At 41.3% G+C, this 18,988-nt stretch overlaps 1 protein-coding gene across 1 annotated transcript in view; it reads right to left on the reverse strand.

The window, feature by feature from the left end:
* Window positions 1–18,988, reverse strand: part of ATXN10 (ataxin 10) — a 66,161-nt gene that overhangs the window by 19,440 nt on the left and 27,733 nt on the right. Inside the window, exons 6-9 of the mRNA XM_050323316.1 lie at window positions 17,748–17,828; window positions 12,262–12,427; window positions 9,348–9,456; window positions 8,278–8,447 (exon numbers count right to left, since the gene is read on the reverse strand). Coding sequence (XP_050179273.1) covers window positions 8,278–8,447; window positions 9,348–9,456; window positions 12,262–12,427; window positions 17,748–17,828 — 526 coding nt within the window. The remainder of the gene's footprint in view (window positions 1–8,277; window positions 8,448–9,347; window positions 9,457–12,261; window positions 12,428–17,747; window positions 17,829–18,988) is intronic.

The raw sequence follows: 18,988 nt of genomic DNA on the forward strand, positions 1-18,988 counted from the left end.
TTTGTTTCAGGCACAGAAATACTCCTGTTTCATAGAAGTTGAGTTTGGTCAAACTATAGATAAGAAAAAGGAAATGCACTCTCAGAAATAAAAGAGAACTAGAGTTTGAGTGTCCCATGCTAACACTTGTTCCTCTCTTTAATCATTACCGATAAGCACTGAAAACTAGAAAGACAAATCTCTAGGTTAAAAGAGGTTTGGGGCAGGAAACATGTACTATAGAAATGAGTCAAAACCCGGGAACAAGCAGGAACCATTCATATGGAAAAACTCCAGATACAACATTCATTACACATCACCAGTTTCCTACCAGACACAAAGTCTGTCTCCAATCATGTTTAGCTCCACAGTATTCAATTTCAATTCACATTATGGAACTTAAAAGGTTTCTGGGAGCAATAAAACAGGCAAACTTCACATTTTTATGGACTTGGCTCCTTGCTTCACTGTTTGCAATGCTCCCAGTTGTGTCACACAGCTGAAAGCACCAAGCCCACCAAGCAGCAGCACCTGGTCCACATGTACAGCTGTGCTGAGCAGTTACCAAACTCAGCCTTAGTTCACAGTGGATCTGGGCTCAAACTGCCACTACACAACTTCCCCTCCCAGAAGCACCTCTTTGGTTGCTCATCCACCTATCTGCTGATTCTCACGAGGCTAAAAGTAGGAGTCTAACAATAATTCTGATCCCTGTATCCCTCAGACAGATTAAACTGGTGAATGCACAGGGCTGTAACACACTGAAACACGAGTCCCAGGCTCCTGGGGCAGATAGGTCCCCACAAACCACCTGACAAACCTTAGCCATGAACACTCCACCTGGTCCTGCCCTGGGCAGGTGAATAGTTATGACCCTTCCAATCCCTTCCGTCTCCTAAGTCTACATGACTATCTTAGTCAGAAATGACACCAGAATGAATTATGCCCAAGAAAACGAATCAAATTACACACACTTGGGGATCTGTTGCCAATCTTTGGTCATCATTAAAGATACTTTTAAGCCTTTTAATGGAAGACCATCTGAATGTACCACATGAGGACTACATAATGACAGTGTAACATAAATACACCCCTCAGACTCTGACACCAACCAGGCTGACCAACAGCAGTCTCTTTTCCTCCAGTCTATTTCCTCTTTTGAGCACGACCTGCTCAACAAGTAGGTAATTAATTAGTGATTAGACATCTGAGCAGAATCCAGCACTCAGTGTGAGTAACAGGGCAGCTTAATAGAAGTAGGAATGTATCAACTGGTCAGGTTCCCAAACGGCTCTTCCACATCTATGATGGTACCAAAAAACTTATTTATTTCTTTTCATTTCTGAGTCCTGGGTTTGGGCTTTTTTGCTTTTCCAAGCTGCACAAGTGACAGGAGATACATGGGAGATTCTACTCCCAAAGACAAAAGAACCCTTCGATCCTTTGGTGCCAGCAGATTCCCGGGCCTACTGCAGACTCCACGCACTTTGGCTTAGAACAGAGGCAGCTGCGGCCATCAGTCTATTACAGGAGTTCACCACATCCTGCAGATCCACTGAAATACTTGTGGACAGAGGCTCCCTTCTCCAGGACATCACAACAGACTTGCTTAGCTGGTCTGAGAGCTCCTTGCATCGGTTGGAATGACTTTGGGAGCCAAGAGGGACCTTTATGATCCTTTCAGCCAAGACCACGTCCCCAGAACACTCTCCCTCTCTACACTGTCCAGGTAAGCAGGTACTGAACATTTCAATGGCTGAAATTCAGAAATCACAACAACAAAACCTGCTGCTCCTGCTATGTTAATGCCAAATACATTCTCCCTCTTTTGGCATTATTTCCCAGAGAGACGTGGTTTATTTCAACTCTCCCATAAGAAGCAACCCTTACAATAAAAAAAGTCTTAGAATCTAAGATCAAAGGTACCTTTGTGACGTCCTGAAAATCTGTGCACAGAGCTAGTTTAGAAGATGAGGGTTTTGGCCCCACACAAGAGGAAGGGATGATGAAGGTACCAAGCACACCATCAGGTCTGAGCCAAAACAAGCAGACACTGGAGTGTCCAGCTACCAGGACAGGGTAACAAGCCATCTCAGCTGCTGAATAGTTTTTTCCACTAGTCTTTCCAAGAACAAAACACGGGATTTTCCAACCATTGAGACGACAATATAAACACTTGAGAATTGAGAATAGGTTCCCGCAAAAGACAGTAACACAACTGGAACTTTTGGTTTTTTTGAACAATTTTTAAACAATTCCACTTTCATCATTGTCTTGGACAGTTCCTGAACCAGAAGCCACTTTTCAGTAACAAAGAGATGCTGCCATTAGGAGCAGGACGTTCGCTCTGTTTTAGACCCGTGACCTGACCTGGATAAAGGGAGGTCCAACACAAGACTGATGTTGCTTGAGACACACCACTCTTGCCTGTTCTGGCAGCAGCAGTGAGAGAGAACAACAGTACTGAGCATCATCCAGGATGAAATCCTGCACTTCAAATCAGCTGAGTGAGTTTGTACAAATCTGCATCAACACCACAGCACACTTTTAGGTACTTCCAGTCACTCACTCTCCTGTTCTCCATCCATCAAACCCAATAATCAGGTAATCTCAGCTTGATGATTTCCAATCACTGCTATAAAATTGGTTCTCTTAATTTTCCTCTTTCATCAGAACAAAAAGAAAGTTAAAGCAAATTAAGTGTTAAGAATCAGCTACATGACTAAACCCAACGTGTTACAAGAGCATCAAAATTCCAAAACTGTATTTGGTTCCAAAGCAGAGAGAACTGAAGACTTCAACTTACTTCAAAGTTCTGAAAAAACAGGGATAGAGGTTGACTAAGCCACACAATTCCTTTCAGCCACTGTAATCATCATTGTAATAGGAAGTTCCCAGTCACTCTGGCAAGTTGCCACTGTTTTGGTAGGTATGGTATTTTTGTCTCCCTTGTCAAGCTTTAGAAAGCATTTTATGAATCTCTCCATTAAAATGAGGGACTTTGTTTTGTTGGTTGCATGTACTGGGTTGTGATTTTTGGGTGGGTGTTATTGTTTTGTTTGTTTGGTGGTTTTTGTTTGTTGGTTTTTTGTTTGGTTTTTGTTATTGTTGTTGTTGTTGTTGTTTTATTTTTCACTTTCACATTTTGTATTACATCAGGATAGCTCTTCTTCTGGAACAACATTCCAGGCACTCCAATAAAATATCCCCATTCTGAAAATCACTGACATTACCACAGAATGTTCCTGTTGAAGGTTTCCTCATTACTGTCCCACATATGATCACAGCCAAAAATCAGCAGCACAGCCTGTGACTGTCAGACTCTGCTCTGTTTCTCATGCCAGCTTTGGTACTTCATTCTCCTGCACACACCTGCCTTGCTGCTCCTGAAACACAGTCCAGCTGAAATCCCTGAAAACTGCTGGCTGCTTATAGCTTGGAAAGAGTAGGAATGGAAAAGGAAGAATAGCAATCCAAACTCATACTCTGTTTGGATGAACACACACCCCTACAGAGGCCACATGTGTCATCACTCTCACACATCACTACTGCACTCCAAAATGCTTCCACTCCCAACCTCATGGATTACAACTCTTACTTGGAAATATATGAATTCAGCAAGGACAAATAAATGCCAGTCGGATGTTCCACTCTCTATTGATGACTTCTGTTGTGTTTGGCATTACTTAACAATCTCACTTTTATTTCACTTCGAAACAAGAATTTAAAAAAAAAGAAATAAATAAAAAAGAAATCAATGTCAGACATATAATTTCATTTGTAGCAAATGCTCAAATGACGAAAACCCTGTGTGTGAAAATATCGAGGATGATTTCAAAACATGCAGTGCTTTGTGCCAGAGATTGCTGCATTTCCTGGTGACATGAAATAAACAAATACAAGACCCAGCACACTGAATCACCAACAGCCTACAGCCTGAGAGCAAAGTCCCACAGCCACCCAAGTGGGGGTAGTTTCCCATAATTCCTCGGAGTTTCCTATTGCAATTGTTAATGACTTTAGCAGTGATAAATTCTTTGAAGGAGCTGTAAAGAATAAGTTATTGAGCATGTTTATATCACCCCAGTCTTCACAATCTAGGCGGGCTGGGATGAGAGGAGAAAAGGAGAAACTTTGTTGGTTAGAAGACTGGAAACAGCACACAGACATTCATCAATGGCACTCCCAATTCTCTGCTTCCACAGTGTCTTGCAGGCAGAGCTTCCAAGATTTTAGTGACAGGTCAAAGAACAAAGCATTAATTTTCTAGGAGGTGTGTAAAGGACGTGCATTCTGTTACGTGTTAAGTATAAAACTAGGCTTCACGATAATTAAATTTTTCAGTAGTTTAAAGCACAGTAAAACAAAGTATTCCAGGAAAGGACTGTAAAATGTCTTTATCATGCAGAAATGGTAAATGGGAGACTCCAGGACTCAGCTGGTTACTAAAGCCAGCCGACAGTTTAATGGTGTGTGCTGCTTGTGTTTTAAATCAGAGCAGTCAGGGAAGCCACAGAAGCCCCGAATGCTGCAGTAAATAATCTGCCACTCTGAGCAATGTCAACCTCACACTGCTTTATAGAAAATGTTACCTTTTCGGAGACACACATAAATAACACAGCTACGGGCCTTTTAAAAGGGACAAACCCAAACCAATCCCAAATCTTGCAATTACAGGAAGAGTTTTGTTTCAGGACTAACAGATGTGGTCTCACTTTACTGGGTGGGGTCCAGAGGAGGCCAATGCAGGTGCAAAGGGAGTCTCAAGCTGAAGAAGCTTTAGACATGCACTGTTCTCCTGAGATTGATCCCTGACTCCCTCCCAGTAACTTCTTCCTTCATGACACCTCCAAGTCACAGAGCATTCTTCATGCGAAAGTAATTCACTGGTTTCCTTTTTATTTTATAATCCTGTACAAAACAGCAATCTTGGTCTAAACACTTCCTGTAAAGCCCCTTCCCACCCAAACCATCCTGATATTCTGTGATTTGCTGGCCAGCTCAGCTAAAGAAGTGGGGGAAATCCCTGTGCGTGCACACTATTCAAGCATTTCATGTTCCTCACATGGTAGAGCAGAAAGGTTTTTACTTTGGTTTGGGGTCTTTTTTTACAGTTTTTATAAAAACAGGATCAAACCTTCAACAATTCCAGGATTTTGCCAGTAGCAATGTTTCCTTTTTAACTCCAAAAGAAATCTGAATGCTGATCTTTTAATGACTGCTCAGCATTCTTGACACCTTTCATCCCTTTTGCTAATGGAACTGCAGTTTTCCCACTGACAATCATTACAAAGCACAATTCTGGTGGCATAAAGTTTTCATTACATTTCCATCATATTTTTGGAAAGTCCCAAACTGCCAAAGCACAAAGCTTTGTGCCAAATGATAGTCTGGGTTACACCAATACAGTAGTTCAGTACCTGCCCCCTCTCAGCCCTGCTCTACAGCCACAGTAACCCATGAGAGCAGAATAAATCCCTGCACTGGCCCAGCCCTCCTGTGGCACTGACAGTGTTTCTTTGCTCACAACCCAGACTTACAGAAAGTTGAGTAATTATCCTCTGCATTTACCTGAAACTCCAAGAACACACATTTTCTTCTAATGATTCCCCAAGCGTAACCTTTGCACAGGATCAGATTCTCTTATTAAGATAAATTTAGCCACCTTGTTGAGATTAAGATCAACTTTACATTTAGAAAACAAGGCTCCTGATGTTGTGATTTATATGTCTATAAAAGCCATATATTTATTATGCATGATATACAGTAACTAAGGTATGCACTAAATTTCATGCTGAAAGCTGCTGATGCCTCAGGCTACTGAGCGAGATGATACATGATTCTGTACATAAGGAGATTGCAAAGCAGTTTCTTAATTTACCTCCAAATTACAATTACCAGAGGGTTTTCTGAGTATTTGTCTCTAAACGTCTTGTAGTCTGGTAATAACAACTGCAGGTACTATGAAAGTAAAATTGCCAGCTTCTGGCTGAACTTGTACATCCATGATGGACAAAATTCTAAGTTTTTTAATGTGTAAAGGTGTTGTTCACATGGTTTTTAGAATGCCATAATAAATGTATCCTTTCCTATTGTCAATTCAATTGAAAATATTATTGGGCAAAACAAGGCATGTACATATACACACTCAAGCACTAAGCCAATTGTTTATAAAATTTTAAGTGTTCTGGTTCGGTATATAGTTATTTCCTTTCTTTAACTTGATTACAGGCCTGTGCCTATAAAAGTCAAGACTGCAGGTTCCAACTGAAAACTAGAAAGAGTTCTTGTTTCAAGACAGTTTCATTACTCTACATTAAGTAAATGTATGTTAGTGAAATATCATTAAAGGAAACCTATCCAGACACAGCAACTCTTCCCAGTAAGTCCATTACAGAAAAACAGATCTCATCAGAACAGAGCTGGAGGGTACATTCCAAGGGATGAAATTTGTACCAAAATAAATGCACTCATAAAAATTAGAAATGGTTTTAAAAAATTTCAAGTCCTACAAGTCACTATTTTTGATTATTTTTTGAAGACTTCTCTAGGAGTTTAGTAATAACCAGTGTTTTGTTTGAAGCTGATTTTCAAAGGGGCAGGCCGACACTTTTACAGCCAAGCCTGCAGGAGCAGGATGACAGTAATGGTGGGTCAGAAGGTGAGAGGAGAAAAAGCCTTGAATCAGAACCTCCATCACCTACCACCAGGTTGATCTGTTGTAGTGGAACTAAAAATGACATTTTTAGTTTTAAACTTAAAGACACCTGTAAGCTTGGGTTTTTTTCTTCTCAGCAGCTCAACAAATTCTAAAGGCACTAAATGGTGAGGTGCTTCTGAAACTGCACAATTCCAGAGCTGGAATTAAGAAGCAACACCAAATACTCCATTTAAATCACAAGTTCCAGAAGAACTGGCAGTAGTGAACGTCCTGTCGAATTGCATCAGCTCCTCATGAGTGGAGCTGTGGGGAACAGGCAGGGCTGAGAAAACCAAACAGACCTGGCAGGAAAATGCCAAAGGAGCGACATCCATGCACAAGGGAACACAAGTTAGATGCAGCTTCAAGGGAACGTACCAATTTATTATTAATTTCTTTGAACCAATTTACATGTATCAAACCAAGGGAAGGTGCAGACAGGATATCACACTGCCAGCATTTCTGAAGTTTCCACAGCACTTAAATAGTGTTCCATGATATCACACATAAGAATCTAAGTAATTTTCAAGACACTATAAGGCAATATATATTATATATATATTATATAAAATATTTTCAGGTAGTTTATAGCAAGTTAATACTCAACTTCCACTGAAAACACTAAGCCTGCTTAATTGCTCCAGGGGCCTTTGAAAATCTCAGCAAAAGAGAACAATAAGCAGTAAATCAACCCTTTCAAAATGAGAGCAACCCCCTCCCCTCCACTGTCATTAGGTATTCCACAAAAATGTATTTCACTTCCACAAACACATATTACATCATAGCAGGTCAGAGACAGAGCTATGCAAGAGTGATTAACAGGACTAATAAAACTTTTCAGATATATTCAAGACTTTGATTATATACTCTAATACAAACAGGGAAGTGGAAGATCATTTCCATCTTCCCCATTTAGAAGACCACACTATAAGAATTTGTCAGACAAAGACACTTTGGGCAGTGCTTTTCTTGCTGAAATTAAGTTAGTCTAACAAAATTCTGGAGTAAAGCCACATCTTTTATCACTCAAAGAAAACAAACAATTCACATTTAAAGCTTGCTGCTTTTTCCTCTTTTTCCTCACTGTGCAAACAAAATTGATTTTCTATGCAGGAATTATAAAATAAAAGGTTCCAAGTGGTTTGATAGAGGCAGACTTACATAAAATAAAAGGTTCCAAGTGGTTTGATAGAAGCAGACTTACATTTTTAAAGTGACATGAAAAATGGAGGGACTAATTCAAAGATTTAAAATCAAGTTCATGTAACAATTCCCACCCACTTGCCTTCAAATTGAAGTTGAAATTTGAAATTTAGTCTCAGACTTTTTTTAAAGAGTGCAGAAGTGAGAACCACAAGGGAATTAGGCACTGGTTTGCATTGTATAGGACTGAAGTAAAAGGTAGGCAGGAAAACACTGCATTGTTATTAAAAAAAAACCCTCAGCATAATTGTGAAAGTAACTCAAAGACACACAAAAAAATCACCTCCTTTACATGACCAATTCCAACCTCTATTTCTAGACCAGCAATACATTCACATCAAGGTCAGGTATCTGTTTACATGTCAGAGTCCTGCCAGAACAACGTGTAAACTCACCTTGTCTTGGTTTTCCTTATTTTTGTAACACAAATTTCCAATCAAACGAATGAGATGAGATTTAAAACCCACAGCTGGATGTGAAACTTCTTCCTGCCCTGTCACAGCATGTGTGGCAGTGAAAACATTGACAGCCTGTTTCCCAGCGAGGTGAGTTAATCTCAGGGTATCTACAGAAAACAAAACGACTTTAATTCAGTACCACCTGGAAATCAGTATCACTTGGCACAGAGCTTCACTACTGATTGTTGAACTCAAACAACACAGTGTCAGATCCTCAGCACCACGTCAGAACTGTGACAGTCGGCTTCCTTTCGTGGTTTGTGGTAGTACAACCATGAAAGACCACCCCAAGAGGGGATTTTTGCACACTTCTGATACACTAACATAGTTCAGACATGAAGTCTGAAGGCACCACAAATACACTGCTAAAACCAATGGAGGTTTGGGGTTTTTTTTTAACCTATTTCTCTTCACAGTCCATAAGCTTTTATAATTTACTCACAAAATGGCAGCATACCTCAGTCTCAGAAAGTGATGAGACTTAGGAAAGCACAGGTCAGGGTATGTGCACCCCCTCCTCATTCCTCCTTGAGTACACAGAGCCTGTCTGGAACATCCTGGTTCTTTTCTTCCCTTGCTCTTTCTTAGCTTCTTTCAGACTGTCCTTTAAAAGTCACTGAATTTAGTTAGTAACATTCTCACTGCACTTTACTTTCAGTTTTCAGAAATTTGGGAAGGAAACAGGCATGGAGGAAAAGCCCTGTTTGTACTTCTGGAGGGAATTCTTCCATGCATCTTCTGTGCATCCAGCTGTGCTGCGCCTTGCACCACTCTGTGTACAAACAGCACATTGCTGACACTTGAATCAAGGCTCTGTTGGGCAACAGGGGCAGAAAATTTCCAGAAACAAATGAAATATTTGAAAATGTAGATTAACCACATCTCCCATTTATCTGTTTTATGGCAAGGTCAGAATCGTAATGACCACCTGCTGTGGAAATCCCATTTTCGTTCTCAGAGCCCCCGGGGTGGAGAAGCCACCAGATAAACCCTGGGTGCTCACTCACCGATGGCTGTTTCCAGCAAACCAGGCAGAGCCTGCAGATGTTCCAGCTGCCCAGTGCTCGAGGTCATCTCACACAGAACGTCGAGGAGACGAATTGTCACCAGCGCTTCCTGGGAATGGAAACGGCAGTTCTGAACACCCTTATGAGGAATATCGTAGAACAGAAACCCGGGGATATAAACTGGGGGCAGGAACTCTCAGCACCCCAGGTTCTTTGCAGGTCTTCTAAAACTGCCAAGAATACATTTATATAAAATGAGGACATCTTTCTAAAATAACAATAATGTATTACACTGCAATAACCTCTTTCCTACAGTGTTATATGTGCCTGAAAAACCATGGGGAAACCAAAACAGAGCCATAAGGGATAAAATTTTAACAAAAACACAGTAGCTTCCAAAAGCAGAAATACAGAAAATTGCTAGCTGAGAAAATTATTTCTGTATAAATGTTTTCTTTGAGTTTATTCAGTCGGAGTGCCCTGCTTTAAAGACACAAACACCGCCTGCAAGACAGCAATTTGTTATCCGCAGGAATTCTGTAAAGTTCTGTGGTCAAATGAACTTTGGCTGCGAGAATTTACATTACTCTTGGGTAAACAGAGTTGGGATCAGAGATGCAGCATATTGGTGAGGTATGAGACACACCATTTTATTTGCATATTATTTATTCAGCCAAAGAACTATTTTTTCTCATGGAAAATACGTTGGTGCTGTTCATAATGACAGTCCAGCACTCAGAGAAACTACCTTGTGAGCACGTGGCACAATCTGGGACACCACCTCTTGCTCAGGAGCCAGGCTGGGGCTGCACGATGATCCCACTCAAGGTGTGGTACCTAAACTGCAAGCAGCCATGAAAAGGCTCAGACACAGGTCACAGGAACTATTCCTGCCTTGTGTGGTCCAGGACAAAGACAGGCTTTCTTACCCACAGGATAGTATTTGTGAATCCATATAATCGATATAATGTAATTAAAATCATTAACAATACTGCTGAGTGATTAAGTATTATGATTATATCCACTCCTTGCTCATTGAAGACACCAAATCACTACAGGGTCCAGGTCCTAAAGCTTAATTTCCATTTTTTATCTCACACAGGTGTAGGAAGGTGCAAGTCCTGCCCTAAATTATTCAATAAATTGCCTTCAACAGCACACAACCAGACCGTAAAAATACATTCTGCTACTAATTAGGAACACTCCAATTGTATTTCAGAGACAGTAACTAGCTATTCACAACTTTCAAGAACAACAAATTATTTAAAAACCACAAAAGAACTCCCAAACTCTTATCTACATTTGAAACTCAATAATTTCAAAAAAACTGTTTAAACATCTCAGGTTGGCTCCCTCCCCTGCTATCAACCAAATTTTGTTTTTGCCTTTCAGCTTTATGAAAGGAAGGTAGTAATGGAAAATACTTCCTTTTGAAGTTCAAACCCCCCAGATATTTTGAAATCTGGAGAGCCATCTTGATATGGATGAAATGTGAAGAACAAATAAGGAAATAATCAAAGAGTTTTAAAATTAACATATTTTGAGAGATGCACAAAAGATATTCCTTATAAAGAGATGAAATAAGGACTTCAAGTCCAGGGAAGGGTTTTATTTTGCAAGCATGGTTGAAAGTTAGTGCAAGCAAACTCATGCCCAAGTCAGGCTTAGAATGGAAAAGCTATTTTAAATGTTGGTTTAAGCACTGCAGAAGCATATGATTAACTTCTCATGGGTTTAAGATGGAAGCTACAAACCTGAGGTTCCTTAAGGAAAACCAGCAGTGTCTACATATAATAAATTAAACAGTGCATGGGACACCCAGACAACATTTTGGGAGTCAGGCCAGTTCAAGGACTGTTCCCAAAATGCAGTTTTCAATGTAGCCTCGGAGTTTTGGAGTCCAGGGCAGATAACTGGGACAGAGCCTGGCCAAGGCCCTTGGCTGCAGGGCCACAGAGCAGTCCAGGCAAAGCTGAGCTCAGTGGTACACATTGCCTAAAGCATTTTTCATGACAGACTCCACATGCACAACTGCATTTTCTGCAGTCAAGTACAACTCTTATGCAAAACCTAAAATATTTACACAATTAAGGAGAAATCAGTGCAATTCTTGATGATTTCTTGTAAGAAAAGAAACAGCTTTATGAATTTGGGCTGGAATTTCTCTTTTCCTGTGGCAAGCACACGTTATGAACAAATGTACACACACAGTGCACATGTACACATACTGCCCTCCATTTATTCAGTTATTAGGGCTCGTATTCGGTGTTCATTCAATGAGCCCCACTTCCCACAAACAGTGACACTCAACTTAGAGCACATTATGTGAGAGAGGAATAAGAACTCGGTGTCAGGCAGGTCACTCAGTAATATTCACAGTGCTGCTGCCCCAGCACCTTCAAGTTGGACAGAGACCTCCTTCTGCTGGGTGCAAATGAATGGGTTTTTTCCAAGAACTGAAACCACAGAATACTTGGAAAGTAACCACAAAGGATTAAAAAAAAAATGGGGGAAAAACCCAAAAAAATGAATTGCTTCAGTATATGTCCTGTTACTGCCAAGCTAGTACCTTTTCCAGAAACAGCCAATTAAGACAAGAAGAGTTGTTGTGTGGTTGTTGATTTGTGTCTGTTTGTTTTCTTTTTAACACATACAACTATTATCTTCTCATAAAGTGATTTTTAGTATCTTTCATAACACCTCTCAAATTTAAAATCCTTGTGCCTATTTAAACAAACAAAAAAGTCAGCAAGTACAACACTGTTTAACATTATCACATAAAAGCATTTAAGATCAGTGTTTCTGCAGTGCACTCTGCCACTGCTTTACCAACCTAAACTGGGAAGTAACAAGTGCCCCTTAGGTCACAGTGGCAGTGAGGACTCACCACTTTAATATCTGTAATCAGTCATACCTCATCTTCTGCCCCAGCTGCATCAGTTAACCTGAGCACAGCTCCACACTGCTCCTGGAAACAGCCCGCAAGGAAGGTGGCGTGTCTCGCCAACACCCTCATCTCCTCACCGCTAACACAGCTCTTCTCGCTCACCTTCGACATCATCAGCTCTAACAAAGTAACCCTGGAAGCACAAAACAACTTGTTAATCACCGAGCCGAAGAACGATCAGTAGAATCTTTCAATTAATACTATCTGGCCAGACAGTCAGTATTTTTCTCAAATCTATTTGAATTGCTAACTTCTTATGCCCTAACAAAATGTTACTGTGACTGCACATTCCCTCTGTCTAAAGTTTCCACCAAATCAGCTCTTAAAAGCTGTTGTTAAGTTCAGCAAAATAAACACAGACTTTTTGTCAGCTTCTGTTTGAAAACAGCAGCTTTTCACAACCCTTGCCTTGTCCCCAATCCTTCACTAGTTCTCCCCCATGACCCCAAACCAATTCAAAAAAGCACGAACAGGAAAATAAAAACTGATATGTACTTTACACATCAACTGTTCTTTACAGTTTTGTAATTCCCACTTTATGGACTAAGCAAATCCAAGTTAATTACTTGTATATTCAGTAAGAATCACTCGGCATATTAAGCCAGCAAGTAAGTGGATATATAATGAAGCTCCTCTATAAAGTGTACTTGGGTCATTTTTCTTAACAGCCTCAATGTCACTTTATTTCCAATATCCCTTCACAATGTCAGGGCAAACTGGAACCAATTAGTGGAAGCAGGGTTTGGAGGTGGCAGAGGCCCTCCTACAGATGATCCCTGCTCCGCGTGGGCTCCCAAGTCCCTCGGTCACTCTCTCAGCCTGAAAGGGCACTATTTATTGAATGGATTCAGGAACAGGCTCAGGGTTTTCTTTCACTGAAATATTTGCAATTCAGATGGAAGGACCAACATTTAAACATGTGGAATAGTTCAGATGCTTTTTCTTTTAAATTTACCAAGCAGGTTGTCAGAAGGGGAAGAGAAATGTCTTTCTCTGTGGAAAAACCTCGGTCACTGCTTTATTAACCTCCAAGAACCTACCCCTATTAATCACATAACAGCTCCTCAGTCCTCGCTGAACTCAGCCCTCGGTGTCACTGATACAGCTGCACTAAACCATTCTCTGGAGGAGCACAAAAACCTTTTCAACACCGTGGCACAGAAACACTCCCGGTTCCTTTGGGAGGATGAGCCCCCTCTCCCAGGCTCTGCTTGGTGCTGCTCTGCACCACACCCTGCCCATCTCCAGGCTGACAGAGCCCAGCTCCCCAACACCCCTCAATGGCCAAGGCTTTCCCACCTGGCCCTCGATACAAAGCCCAAGCGATGTGTCATTCACCCCCAGACAGGACTGGGCTTGACAGGTCACTTGACACCAAGTGCAGGGCCTTCCCAGCATGTGCTGAGAACACAGGCTGCACACAGACTTTATGAACACAGGAACTATTCCAATAAAACACTACCTCCTGCTTGGCAGGATTCTAGTCAGCTCTTGTTGCACCAATAATCCAAATAATACCCGTTTAGAAGTGACAAGCAATCCTTCTGTGAACAAGCTGGAGGGTCATCACATAAACTATTCAACAGATTAAAGGGTTGCCAATAGGGAATGTTTTGCATGACTCTTCCTCCTGCAATATAATTTGGTGCCTTTTTCACAACCATAATCCTTCCAGAAGAACAGGAGTGATGTTAAAACACCACCTGCATGATATTTCTTTATAAAGTTTCCTCTTCTCTTTAGGCATTCAAGTCAAACCGTTTTCCTGAGTTTTATTCCAAGCACAGTCGTTCAGGACATGCCCATCTTTCCCTCAATTTCAAGCAAGTCTTGCCATTCAGCCCATAATTTTCTGAGAGCAACACGCTTTGTTCGAGTGCAAGCTCCCTCACATTCCTTTCTTCTATTGTTTCTCTCAGTTTTCTTCCAAGACTCACCCTAATTTTTCCAAGTTAGTTCTCCCATACAATGCAATTTGCCCATTTCCTTTAAATGATCTCACGACTGTTTAGCCATTCAGATGACAGAGTTTATTCCTACTTGTTTGCCTAAATACAACAAATATGTATATACTTGGAGCTGAATACAACACATATGACAACTGTTATTACCAACTGAATTTTTCTAACACTCAGTTAAGTATCTAAAATGTAATTCTGTACATTTTATTTATGATTATACTTCTATTTGGAAATAATCATGCCCTATCATTTTCCTTTTCCTTAGGTACCACCGAGGAACATTTTTTGTGAATCTCTTGCTTTCTTTCCTCTAGCCAAATTTAAACCAGTTCTTCTTGATGCTGACTAAACTGGCATGAACCTACCAGAAGGAAGGAGGGCTCTGCAGAGGGACCTGGATAGACTGGAGAGATGGGCTGACTCCAATGGGATGAAGTTCAACAAGGCCAAGTGCCGGGTCCTGCACTTTGGCCACAACAACCCCTGCAGCGCTACAGGCTGGGGACAGAGTGGTTGGAGAGCAGCCAGGCAGAAAGGGACCTAGGGGTGCTGATTGACAGGAAGCTGAACATGAGCCAGCAGTGTGCCCAGGTGGCCAAGAAGGCCAATGGCATCCTGGCCTGCATCAAGAACAGTGTGGCCAGCAGGAGCAGGGAAGTGATCCTTCCCCTGTACTCTGCGTTGGTGAGGCCGCACCTTGAGTATTGTGTTCAGCTCTGGGCCCCTCAGTTCAGGAAGGATATTGAGGTGCTGGAGCGGGTCCAGAGAAGAGCAACCAGGCTGGTGAAGGGACTTGAGCACAAGTCCTATGAGGAGAGGCTGAGGGAGCTGGGATTGTTTAGTCTAGAGAAGAGAAGGCTTAGAGGTGACCTCATCACTCTCTTCAACTACCTGAAGGGAAGTTATAGCCAGGTGGGGGTTGGTCTCTTCTCCCAGGCAACCAACAACAGGACAAGGGGACATGGGCTCAAGCTCTGCCAGGGGAAGTTTAGGTTAGATGTTAGGAAGAAATTCTTTACAGAGAGGGTGATCAGGCATTGGAATGGCCTGCCCAGAGAGGTGGTGGATTCACCATCCCTGGAGGTTTTTAAAAAGAGATTGGACATGGCCCTTAGTGCCATGATATAGTAATTAGAGTTGGATCAGGGGTTGGACTTGATGATCTTGGAGGTCTTTTCCAACCCAATCTATTCTATGATTCTATGATTCTATGAACTTAAGACAGCTACAATAAAGTATTTGCAATCATCAGTAAAACAAACTTCTGTCTCCTATAGCCTGCAAATAAACCACAGCATTCAAGTGCAATTTAAATCTGGAAGCTCATTATTACAAAATACAGTGCTGTCTCAGTAAGCCTAAAACTAACAGTGTAAAATTCTATTGATTTTATTATCATCAATGTTTACATCAAGCATGCCAGACACTGAGTACCAGACACTTGGGACATTCTTCCTCTAACTTAGACTCCTCTTTGCTGAAACACTTCCCTGACAGCAATGGTTCCATGAGACAAATTAGGTCCTTCCTCAAAGCTTGTACTTCTTTCATCTTCAAATGATGCTTGCAAGCGTTGTATTAAATGCAAAATGGTAAATTCGTGAGCAGCTGTAATTCAGTGCTACTCTGTGTCTGTGAGCACTGCCAGGGACAGAGACTGAACACGAGTACGAAGAGGTGCCACTCGTGGGACTGCAGTGCCCCTTTCCCGGCAGGCAGCTGGATCTCTGGCTCCATCCTTCCGTGAGGACACCCCCCATGGCACAGCACAGACACTAAACCCTGAGCAGCTTAGGAACACCTGAAGCTATTCCCCTGCATTTTTCTTGCTGTTAATCAAGAGAAAAACCCCTTCCTAAAAGGGACAGCACAGATGTACACATCCTAAAGATTCTGCAATGTAATTAAGACAATCAAGGCATTAACTGACATTGTCCATGCTCAAGGCTAACTTGGATGAAAGCAAAACAGGCTTTTCCTAAATATTTTTGCCAAATACCTGCACACACGTGCAGGGACATCTCCAATCTGCTAAAAAATTCAAGAATCTCCACTCTTTTAGCTCAATACTGTGGCCAAATGCTTCTCCAACAGGCCCCTGCAGAGAACCAGCAGCACTGTCACAACCTCATGGGATCATCCATGTGATCCTGCACCAAAAGCCCTTCAGCCAAGGGATCCCATCCCTGTCTGCACCACGGGGTGTGAAACAAAATCAGCCCACACCTCTCTGGAGATTAATTACACCTACTGCTTTAAGGACACCAGGACCCTCACCCAGTCCTGCCTGTCCTCAAGGGCATTATGAAAACATACAAACCACCTGCCCTTCATGGTATTCCCCAAATGAATTAAACCCAGTTCATTCACTTAAAACAGTCTTTCTCAGCTGGTAGCTGGTTAAGGAGCCCCTGCCTCCAGGCACATATTTGCTCAGCTCATATTTGTTCCCATTTGGTCATCCTGAATTATGGAGGAAGGCAGTATTTCCCTCCTCACCATTCCCATCCCATCCCTATACATTAATGATACTTAATTTACAGTTCAAAACCATACTCTTTCTTTGCCTGACACCCCTTTTGTTTCCTTATAGTCTCCAATCAGTGTCTGTACCCTCATTCATAATGACACCAGAAACATAACAAAACACAGTAAAAAACACAGTAAGGCACTGTTTTGTTTAGTGCTTTGTCTCTCACCTGCAAAAACTGTGAAGGGGGAACTTACACCTTCCCTGAGCAGATGGGGAACAAAGCAGCCATGGTGAACACACAAATAAGACAAGATCTTCAAGCAGTTGGAGGAGCTGTAGAATTCTAGGACAGGGTTTCCCAAAGTTCATTGCCTTAAAGTAATTTTTTTATCTTCCCCAATTCTCTATTAAAGCAATTGTAAGTGGACATTTTCCCACTATAGCAATGGCCATTTCCCATCAATTCAGCGCATATTTACTCAAGCACCTGAAGGAAAACCAGCTATGCTTCTTCAAGGTGAAGGTTCGCTGAAGCTTCTGAACAATGAAATATTGAAAGATAAGCAATCACAGGCACCTGCACATGTAGGTTTTGCAGGTTCTGCTCACCCATACTGGACAAACTTGCAGCTTTAGCAAAGACCTCCTTTTAATTTCCTGTCATTACAAAAGAAGTATGAACAGTTGAGGACGTTTCTAATGGAGCTGTAAAACCCTGCAGGGTGTGGTGCTCTTCTGAAATCAAGAGCCAGGCATAAAATCCTGCCCTTTTTTTGTGTGTGAAGTATTCCTTTACCAAGTAATGGCGCCAACCTGGATTCTGCAACCCTACATAAATCACTGCCAGTTGTGGCTAAGCTGTAATGTTAACCAACCAATTTAAAACCATTACTGACATAGAAACATGTATTTAGAGATTTTGTGCCAACTCTGAAAACCACACAGTTTTTCAATCATGTGAACAGGATACTCTATATGGAATGCTAAATACTGAAAGCCACATTGGGTTTTGGGGTTACCTTTCTTGATTGCTCAGTTTGGCATAGAGGGCTTTTACCAGCTCAGGACACTGTAGCAAATGGTCTGTAACAATCAGGAACCTGAAGGAAGAAAGGAAAGTGTTACTGGTGCTACAAAAGCAGCATCTACATTTATTCCAAATAGTGCTGCTTAGTTTTACTTGTATATGAATGGGTGACTTGCTTTTGCAAGTCAGAAATAGCCACAAAATAATTGTGCATTGTTCTGCAGTTTTTCCTAACACAGTGAGGACCATTTCCCATCAGTTCAGCACACTTTTACTCATAGGCTAGAAAGAAAGCTGATCAGTCTTTGGTCAGTTACACAAAAGGTACACCACAATTCAAACAATAAAACCCTCATCCAATCCTTTATGCACCTCAGTGTTGACCAAAGGTCAAGACTGAAAACTATTATTCTACTCATCACAACATCACTTTTAAGCCCAAACAGTCAAAAAAGTGGCCAAATTATTTATTTTTTTTAAACTTAAATTGATTTTTTATTTATTTTTTCATCTAACAAACCATCAAAGCAAACAGCCTCTCTTAAAAAGAATCCATCCAGAACTGACAACAGCCTATTCTTTCTTCTTAATACTTTCTCTGGAAAGTGTGGCCAGCCTGCCCTTATGCCAGTGCCAGTATTTACACCCACAGCAGTCCACAGCAGATGACTGTCCTTTAATTTCAACCCAGACTCGTACTCCCAGCATGATGGGAAAAAACAAAGTAGGTAAAAATATTTATCTCTTCAAATTACACTCCTAAGAGCATTGACAGTGCCATTTATTCCTCATAGGTACACGCAAACTAAATGATGTATTTTTAAAGCAGCACGTTTGGCTACTAAATATACAGTAATGACAGGTCAAGTCTCAGAGCATCATCTCAGCTGATGAGGCCACAGAGAAAGAACTCAAACCAAGTGATTTCAATATTGCCTCCACCTCTTCCCTAGTTTTCCCTTTGTTGAAAGCCTTTCTTTTGTGTGTAATCCACTACACAGCTACCAGGTAGATCACACAGGAGCCTTCCAGCTGCAACAAAGTACTTTTTAGACAAGTGGGGAAATAGGAGAACAAGAGGTCCAAAAGATTAACAGCTATTCCATTTCTAACAGTAACTGTGGACTGAGCCAGCCCTGGTTCAGTTACTGTAAATGACATTTTTTAGAGAGGGAAGGACAAAAACTGTTTTGTGCTGTGTTTTTTTTTTTACTGTTATTTGTACATTAACAA

This window comes from Myiozetetes cayanensis, unplaced genomic scaffold (genome assembly GCF_022539395.1).
Source record: "Myiozetetes cayanensis isolate MyiCay16 unplaced genomic scaffold, myiCay2020 scf3, whole genome shotgun sequence".
Taxonomy (NCBI): domain Eukaryota; kingdom Metazoa; phylum Chordata; class Aves; order Passeriformes; family Tyrannidae; genus Myiozetetes; species Myiozetetes cayanensis.